General features: G+C 40.4%; 2 protein-coding genes across 3 annotated transcripts; one reads left to right on the forward strand and one right to left on the reverse strand.

Moving 5' to 3' along the window:
• Positions 1 to 585: 585 nt before the first annotated feature.
• On the reverse strand, positions 586 to 3,890 carry LOC124877818 (histone H2A.V). Of its 2 annotated transcripts, XM_047381369.1 has the most exons (5): positions 3,742 to 3,890; positions 2,097 to 2,174; positions 1,850 to 1,963; positions 1,642 to 1,771; positions 586 to 1,533 (listed from the first exon to the last, which is right to left on the reverse strand). In XM_047381369.1, exons 1-5 carry the CDS (start codon positions 3,742 to 3,744, stop codon positions 1,472 to 1,474), a joined length of 387 nt encoding a protein of 128 aa, XP_047237325.1. In that variant the 5' UTR covers positions 3,745 to 3,890; the 3' UTR covers positions 586 to 1,471. The 2 variants fall into 2 exon arrangements, with proteins under 2 accessions (XP_047237325.1, XP_047237324.1); XM_047381368.1 differs by lacking the exon at positions 3,742 to 3,890 and having other exon boundaries at positions 2,097 to 2,180.
• A 1,117-nt stretch (positions 3,891 to 5,007) lies between these two features.
• Positions 5,008 to 8,273, forward strand: LOC124877817 (transcriptional activator protein Pur-beta). The gene has a single exon (XM_047381367.1). It carries the CDS (start codon positions 5,152 to 5,154, stop codon positions 6,070 to 6,072), a length of 921 nt encoding a protein of 306 aa, XP_047237323.1. The 5' UTR covers positions 5,008 to 5,151; the 3' UTR covers positions 6,073 to 8,273.
• Positions 8,274 to 9,071: the final 798 nt, after the last annotated feature.

The raw sequence follows: 9,071 nt of genomic DNA on the forward strand, positions 1-9,071 counted from the left end.
ACTCACACCTGTATGCTCTGTAGGAGCCAAATGCCAAAAACTCAAACCTCTTAAATCTCACACCAACAAGGAATGTGTATCTGGTTAACAGCCAGCTTTTTCATTTAGGCTTTAGTTTAGTTGAGTGTGGAATCTACTGTTTTTCTATACTCATGCTGAGAATAACTTTTGGATGAAGGACTAGATTTCTCTTATGTTCTGATGAGTTCAACCCTGGGATTGGAAGTGGTTGCATTTTAATTTCAATATATATATATATATATATATGCACATATATACACACCTTTGTATCTTTTGTATGTTAAGCAACAAGAATTGCTTAACATTACTTTGAGCTTGTGGCTCCCCCTGCTGGTATTATGTGGTAAACTTACTAGAAGTGGCAGAAAAAAAATTAAAAGATGTCTTTTTGTAAATCTCACAGGATTAAATATCCATTAATTAAAAAAAGATTATTGCAAGCAGCATATTTTACAATAATGGTTTAGCTTACATACTCTGTTAGTGAACTGTGCCTCGGTTTTATTTATTCACCTGCTGAAACATTTGAGAACCATCAAGGTAAAGGTTTCAAACAACTCCAAGGACATGTCAAGGGTATTTATTAAAAGATAAAATATGCAGTCATTGTCCTGAACACGCAACTATTAGAAAACGCTTCAACTTGTTAAAAAAAAAAAGAAAGAAAAATGAAATGGACATGTGAGAACAGTTCTGCCTGCCAATACATATAAAAATTGCAGGTAAATGTTTTAAGCTCGGTTATGATTCTCACCGCTATCCTGGCTGTCAGCCATGCCTTCAGACAGTTAACAAATCGGCAGGATGTTTGTTGCAGTGAGGAAAAAAAAACACTGTTAGGTCAGTGTTTCCAGATCACATCTGTCAATACGTATTTTCAAGTTTAACAAGTTTTAAAATACTGTAAACATTCGCAAAAAAACAAAAAAAAACACACTGTAGCACACTGGTACAGTACGTGCTCATTGATATTTTGATGTTAAAAAAAACCATTCTAAGCCAATATCTATGTGCAGTTGAAAAATATTACAGTAATTGAAAAGGAAAAAGGTGAAATGTCACATTTAGCTGCTGTTATCGAATCAAGTGTCTTTTTAAAAAACAGGTTATAGGAAAAATAACCACAAAACAAGATTTTTTTTATACAAAAAACGTTTTTTAAACAATTTCAGTATAAAACATCACATATTCCCAAGCCAATCAAACAAATTCACTATCATTTCAATAATCATGAGCTCCCCAGTCAAACGGTCTACAATGACATAAAAAACAAAAGGTTTACTGCGGTTAAGGAATTTTCTGTACTTTTAACTATTTACGGGAGAAATATAACAACACAAAGTCTAACAATCACTCTTCGTTTGCTATAATATTAATAATAGAAAAGAACAAATGTGAACTCCTGGTCCAAACAAAGCCCAAGCCCCCAAATGTCTGGTCAACGTGGCATCTACGCAGTCTTCTGCTGGCCCTTCTTCCCAATGAGGGATTTGTGGATGTGGGGGATGACACCTAAAAGAAACAAATCACATTTTATTAGGACTAAAGTCACAAGACAGAACTGCAGAAAACTAAGTATTACCATGCATTAAGAAAATCTTCGGAATAAACGCTCCTTACCTCCACCAGCAATTGTTGCTTTGATAAGAGAATCCAACTCCTCATCACCACGGATTGCCAGCTGCAAGTGACGGGGAGTGATACGCTTCACCTTCAAGTCTTTGGAGGCGTTTCCTGCCAACTCTAGTACCTAATCAGATAATAAGCATTTGTCAAACATTTTAAACCAAACAGAGTAACAAACATACCCATACATGGGAGGACTTACTTCAGCAGTGAGGTACTCGAGGATGGCAGCACTGTAAACAGCTGCTGTGGCTCCAACACGCCCATGGCTGGTTGTGCGAGTCTTTAAGTGTCTGTGGATACGACCCACTGGGAACTGTCAGGAAACGGATACCAGACTGTGGTTTGAATAAACCAAGGCAACTAAATCTTTTGGTTCAAGCAGGGTCATATTGACACCTGCAGCAAAAAACCGCAAACTGCCAAATGAAGAGTGAATGAACATTTACCTGCAGCCCAGCCCTCTGGGAGCGCGACACCGCCTTTGCCTTGGCTTTCCCGCTGTCTTTTCCTGCCTTGCCACCTGCCTGCATAAAGGAGTTACCTGATCATTAATTACTAAACAATAAATTAAAACAAAACGCAGAAGAAAATTGGCGGAATGAGGTTGAGTTTATTAAGAGTTTATCAAAACAAAGATGATCCAACTGGAATTCATTATAAACAAAACAAACAGAACTGATGTTTTAATAACAAGAGGAACATGCTACAAACATTAGCCAGATGTTTGGGTCTATTCCAGACATTTCTATTATAAAATCTGAATTTTAGCTTTTAGGAACTCTGGATCATCCTTGAGCCAGTTAATCTAAACTACTTTGAGCTTTCAAACTTGATCTCAATTATTCAACACAGAAGACAAACTATTTAAAATACCAGTTTATGATTAATTAAACCTTTATTGTATTTTTCTAAAATTCAAAAAGGCAATGTTATTAAATGTTACAAGCCTTATATCGAGGTCCAACTAGATGATCACAATACTTCAATCAAACCTGGAAAGTTTTTTTCTACAGTGCTCACAGACTATTAAAGACAGATTGTGATTTTTCTTTTCTTTTAAAATTATTTAAATTACTTCAGACGGGATCCAGCTTGAAAGTCATAATAAGACGAATCACATCTGGGCTGAGTTAACTATGTCAATGTGGTCTTCAAAGGTGATATGTGCGCCCAACGAAAACGCTTTAAAACGTTTATTATATACCAGGTCAGACCAGGATAAGTATTTTAGATCTAAGCTAGTCGAGCTTTGTTTAAAAATTAAAATATCTCTTTACTCAAGTGCTGATTCAGATGCCAACTTCAGCGCAGTACGTTACCGACGGTCGGTTGAACAGCTTAGCTTTCCCGCCAATCTTAAAGAAAACAAACCGAAAACGAGAGTCACGCAAGTCAGCCTAAACTGCAAACCTTCCACTGATCTATACATGAACTGATCAGGAAATCTAACATATATACATCCAACACCCTCTAAAAACAACACATAAGCTGTCAGCGGGCTGACGCCAAAGTCCCCGCGTCTGTTTTGTTTGACGCGGGGACTGGAGGACGGTGAGCGGTCGAGTTTTCATTCATCAACTACTAAAGGAAAAAGTTCCCATTTACTCTCCTCTGAGTGCTCCACGACATCACAAACGATTTCCGTTAAGATAGTCATTTCATTTACAACTTATAGTGCACCACTAACCACCCACCTAGCATACAAAACATGTTGACTTAGCCTGCTAATGAAACTTAACACATTTTTAATATAAGCTACAAAGCGTAAGAAAAGAGCACTTTTAATATTCAAAGCATAAATCCAGGGTGAAGCATAGTGCATGTGATAAAAAGGAAGCATATCAAGGGGAGCAACAAATGCAACCCTCAACCGACGGCTTTTTGACTGAAGACTCGTCAAGACAACGCTAAGGGATCATGCTAACTCGTTAGCTGACAGCCCCTTTAGCGAAGCTTTCTAATCACTTACATTCTACTCGAAATTTATCGGCTCTAATTCAAAGCAGCACTTTCTACCCACTGCGTGTTTATTACGCTAAAAATCCTCTAACGCTTCGGGAATGCATTCGGCATTAATAGCAGTTTACGTACCATTTTTCTCGTTTGAAAATTTGATTGAAGAACTGGGGTTAGCAAACAATTTCAGCTCCCGAAAGCAAAGAAACAATAAACCCTTTCGCAAATCTTTTGCTTGCGACCCCTCGTGGGAGCCTGGCCAGCCAATCAGACAGATCGTTATTACTTCGAATCTGCCGTTCGGCCAATCAACGAAAGACGTGCAGAAAACCCACCCATCCCCCCACCAGAGGATCTCCGTTGCTCTGTGTTTGCGCACGGAACCAACAAGTAGGCGGGACTCTGAGTGTGTAGAGTGTCCTTCCAGTCACATTCATCCCCAAAACGTACAAAACAGGCATATTGTTGAAATAAACTGTTGTATTGCGGTCAAAAGGTATTTATAGCGTATTTACACTCAAACATTCAGGTGAGAGCGTGTTGAGGAAATCGACATTCCTTCGGTAAAATTCACCCACACAGAAGTTATAAGATGTGGATATACATTTAATGAGTTTATTACAGAAGAGGATAGCTGTCATAGATATATAAGAGTAGATGTTTTGCGTGCCTTCGGACCAAACGACAACGCCGCCGCCATATTGTGAGTGGCATTTTGCGAGTTGAAGTCGCAAAATGGTGTGGTATATTGTGACTGGAAGATTATCAGCACAAGGCTTTTCAGTCTCACTTTTATATTTATTTTTATTTTTTTAAGTATGTCATCCCAAACTACGAGGATTTCTGTCATATGCTAAATTACTTACAATAAATGATATGAAGGAGTTTCACATAATTGTTTTAGTTGTTAATTTTTGACGAACTATATGGTAAATTAAATATGGTTCAGTTATTGTAACTAAAGCTAAATTTATTTAAGTTGTTTGATTTTTTTTTCAGCAGTAATTTAAGTAAAGTTGATGTAATGTAAAGCATGTGTTTCCTAATGGGTGTGCCCTCTTATTTTGATTTGCGGATCACAGTTGTCAGTATTAAAACAAACACATATTAGGTTCATACCAAACTTAACTAAAGGAATTTTTTGTGTTTTGTCTTTTTTTTTTCATTATTCGGAAACTTCCGGGAATCCTTGTATTGGTTTCCAAAGAGAAAATGCCTGTCCCAATATGGCGGACACGCTGACGTACCGTTTTTAATAGGGCAACGCAGCAAATGTCTCATCTACTCTTCCACGTCTATGATAGCTGTAATGATTCGTAAACAAAAATCCAAGCGAATGTCATATGGATGCTAGAGGTTGTGGTGATTGGCAGAGAGAAGAGCGAATGAAAACGCAGATTCTTTCGATAATGCTGTCATTGGCAGCCGAAGCAGCCTATCAGAGTCCAGAAAGCAGCGTCCGGTATTCTCGGCAACCAGAGGAGAGAGAAGGGGGAGGGTTTGGGGGTCAGATATACGCAGAGAAACGGGCTGCTGGTGGCGAAGATGGCGGATGGGGATAGCGGTAGTGAGCGCGGTGGCAGCAGCAGCGGCGGCGGAGGGGGAGGAAGCGGGGGATTTCAGCATTACCAGCGGGAGCCAGAGACGCAGGAGCTGGCTTCGAAGCGGCTGGACATTCAGAACAAACGCTTCTACCTTGACGTGAAGCAGAACGCCAAAGGCCGGTTCATCAAAATCGCAGAGGTCGGCGCCGGAGGCTCTAAAAGTCGTTTGACCCTCTCCATGTCAGTTGCTGCAGAGTTCCGCGACTATCTGGGGGATTTTATAGAGCACTACGCCCAACTGGGGCCCAGCACCCCGGAGCAGATTGCCCAGTCGTCCGGTGGTGATGACAGTGGGCCTAGGCGGGCCTTGAAGAGTGAGTTTCTGGTGCGTGAGAACCGAAAATACTACCTCGACCTGAAGGAGAACCAGCGGGGTCGGTTTCTCAGGATCAGACAGACCGTCAACCGAGGCCCCGGTTTTGGAGTGGGAGTGGGAGGCATCCCCGGGGCTGGCATGCAGTCCGGCCAAACCATCGCACTCCCGGCCCAAGGGTTAATAGAGTTCCGCGACGCTTTGGCCAAGCTGATAGACGACTACGGGGGAGACGAGGAGGAGTTGGCCGGCGGCGGAGGAGCCGGGGGCTACACCGAACTTCCGGAGGGCACGTCGATCATGGTGGACTCCAAGCGCTTCTTCTTTGACGTCGGGTCCAACAAGTACGGGGTCTTCTTACGAGTGAGCGAGGTCAAGCCCAGCTACAGGAACTCTATAACGATCCCTTTCAAGGCGTGGAGCAAGTTCGGTGGAGCGTTCAGCCGCTACGCCGAGGAGATGAAGGAGATCCAGGAGCGGCACCGGGACAAGATGTACGAGCGGAGAACCGAAGAGGAGTCGGAGGGAGACGACGTGGACGACGATTGACGCAGAGGGAGAGGTGGCTTTTTGTGGTTTAAGTTGACAACGTGATGCAAAGCCTGGAGATAAACGGAGAGAGGAACGACTATTTTGTGCATGACGAATCGAACAATAAATTGCTAAAAGAGAGTTAAAAAAAAAAAAAGAAAAAAGTATATTTGATTGAGAAATTGTTTATGTAAGAGAAACATGTCCTAAGGTTTAGGTGGATGTTATAGTTAATTGAGTGCAGACTGCAGTAGTCGGCCTCTGTATGGGATTCCCAATTGATGATCTATATTCTATTTAATATATATCTATCTATATATTGATTGTCCGATTGATAACCTCACATGTAGCCCAGCAAGTTAAGTTCGCCAGAGAGTTGGTTTACCTGACCTCCTGCTTGACATCCAGTGGTGAGAGCTCACTCAGTGCTGACCTGTAGTCTGGTGATGATGATGACAAGGAGTAAAATGTGACATACTCAAACCAGCAGGTGCAGAGTTGCTGTGAGAGAGTGCTGACATCGCTCACCATGGCTGTTTGTGTTTTTTCTAAAGTGAACAATACCAAACTACTTGTCCAGACGGAACCACAGTGTCGACTACATAAAGGGGGATAAATCCTTGGCATGGCAGGACACCCTCGCCTGTCCCAGCTTGGGGGCTGTAAGGTTACCGGTTGCAAGCACATGACACATTTGGATTTGCTGCACGATCCAAATGAGTCCAAAGATCGACCTCCCATCTCTTCCTTTTGCACCCCTGACCCCAACACACACACACGAACACACTCCAGGTGCTGACCCTTCCTGCTCCCACAGCTGAGGCGGCGGTGAGGCCTGCTCAAACGTGGCTTGTTGTGTCTCAGGGCTGAAAAAAAAAAATCCAATCCCACATTTTGGGGGGTTTTCAGCATTCCCTGTGCCTGTGCATCATCCTGTATAGATGTTGCTGCAGCCGAGTCGTCTGTGGACACTGATGACGTCTCCTGTGATACAGGGCCACGTTTGACCTTTGTGGCCTTGTCATCAAAGGGGAGGCAGTGAGCTCATGCCTCCAGCAGCGGTCACACCTTTCCAAGCTACTTAATTAGGGTGCAGCATTTGGATCCTCGAATCTTGAACTAAGACCATTTATGACTGAAGCAATATTCAGTCTGATTGTAACAAAATAAATTAGGTGCTTTTGAAAAAGACACCCCTGCATGGGGTGTTGTATCTAAAAGATATATATATATATATATATATGTACTGAAAGAGATTTACTAATTCACGAAATCGAGTATAGATAGAATTATTTTTAAAAAGATATATTAAAATATGTCTTAGAAATATGAGATTTATTAGATAATGCTGCCTAATGTGGCTTCTTTAAAACACTAAACGTGGATGCAACTGTCCAGGGTTATATTTCATACCTGCTTTTCTCCTGAGATATCTTTTATTCCTTAGAGGAAATTTAAAAAGAGAACAGATTGGTTACGCCGTATGCTATAGCAATTTCTAGAGACAACGTCTTTGAAGTCGTTTGTCGGCAAACACTCAGCACTCCAGTTCACTTTACAGAGCTTCGATTTGTTCCCTCGTTTCGGTCTGCACTTTTTTGCAGCGTTTTCTCATGAATTGGCTTTCCATCTGTTGCCATACGACGCAAAACGTGCACACCTGCAACCATCAGCGTTACGTCTTTAGTGCTCCTTTCACACATATGTTTTGCATGCCTGCTCTCTGACGCAGAGCCGCCTTGTGTTCTTTTCTTTTGCATTTTCAGATTGCTGTATAATAATATTTATCCTATTTTTTTTTTTCTTTTTAGAGCGGTTGCAAGTTTTATTCTGTACTGCTAAAGACAATTAGTTTACTTTTCAGTCTAATAATGATTTTAAAAAGGTCACAGCGTTCCCATGTTTCGGGAAACCTCACTCTCATTGTCCCAGTTCCTTTTGGTGTGTAAACTTCTCGTTGAATTTTATATTTACCTACTCCAACACAGCAGAAAAATGCCATATAAAAAATACATGGGAGCAATAGATTTTCTTTCCTTTTTTATTGATATAAATATACTATATATATATATAAGATTACACATGCGATTTGAGCTACATCCTTCTTGTACTGTGTTACGTGAAATGGCAGCTGTTTCAGTCATGTGTGTTCTGCTGTAATATTCTACCGAGATCCTTTCAACGAGAAATAATAAAAAACAAAAAATGGTTTTTGCTCAGGAGTTGTTCTGTTTTGTTTATCCTGTTCACATGAGGAGTGCCGCAGCTTCATCATACTGACATAAAGCTGGTTTTCTGTCAGTATGATGAGTCCAGCAAATGATAAACGTCTTGTTTTCTGTTAATAAAGTATTAATTTAACAGCAAGTCATACATTTTCAGCTGTTAATGCCATTAATTTGCATTGCATGTAACAGATTAATTCAGTTTGTACTAATCTAAGGACATCAAACATTATAATGTAAACCAAAAGATGTAAACATTATAAGAAACTTAAGACACAGTTTAAGATGGTGCATTATCAAACTATTTCATGATAAACAAAAGAATAAAACACTTATTTACATTTAAACCCAAAATTACTCTTAACCGTTTTAGATGTCAAGTGATCTTTTGAATTTTACCAAAATGTTCTGGAGTGGCCCGGCCCGAGGCCTGAGAATCTGTGGAACAGTTAAAATATGACTGAATTTAAAATGAATGCATAGTTTTCTTATCTTTAGAGAGATCCTGCATCACTTCCTATCAGAAACACATTTCTAGGTGAAATGAAAATATTTCTTAACGTAAACCTGCCAGGAGTATATAAATAAATAATAACAAAGTAATTATGTCGTAAATTGCAGAATGCTTTTGCATCTTGTACATTTTGATAATAGCTAGCAGAGGCTGCCATCTGTAATCTTTTTAGACAGATATTTGGAGCTGCTTATATCAGCAAAAACAGCATAAAATATTGAAGCCAGGAGCATTTTTATATATAATAGATGACGGTATATGACTTTTGATGCTGCTGC

Source organism: Girardinichthys multiradiatus, chromosome 12 (assembly GCF_021462225.1).
Source record: "Girardinichthys multiradiatus isolate DD_20200921_A chromosome 12, DD_fGirMul_XY1, whole genome shotgun sequence".
In the NCBI taxonomy this organism is placed as follows: Eukaryota; Metazoa; Chordata; class Actinopteri; order Cyprinodontiformes; family Goodeidae; genus Girardinichthys; species Girardinichthys multiradiatus.

What these genes read in the sequence shown, in the direction of transcription:
- LOC124877818 (XM_047381368.1), bottom strand. Translation starts at nt 2,180, where the DNA reads ATGCAGGCAGGTGGCAAGGCAGGAAAAGACAGCGGGAAAGCCAAGGCA. An exon ending in TCGAGTACCTCACTGCTGAA is followed by an intron (nt 1,772 to 1,849) that starts GTAAGTCCTCCC and finishes TTATCTGATTAG; the next exon opens with GTACTAGAGTTGGCAGGAAA. An exon ending in AGCAACAATTGCTGGTGGAG is followed by an intron (nt 1,534 to 1,641) that starts GTAAGGAGCGTT and finishes TGTTTCTTTTAG; the next exon opens with GTGTCATCCCCCACATCCAC.
- LOC124877817 (XM_047381367.1), top strand. Translation starts at nt 5,152, where the DNA reads ATGGCGGATGGGGATAGCGGTAGTGAGCGCGGTGGCAGCAGCAGCGGC.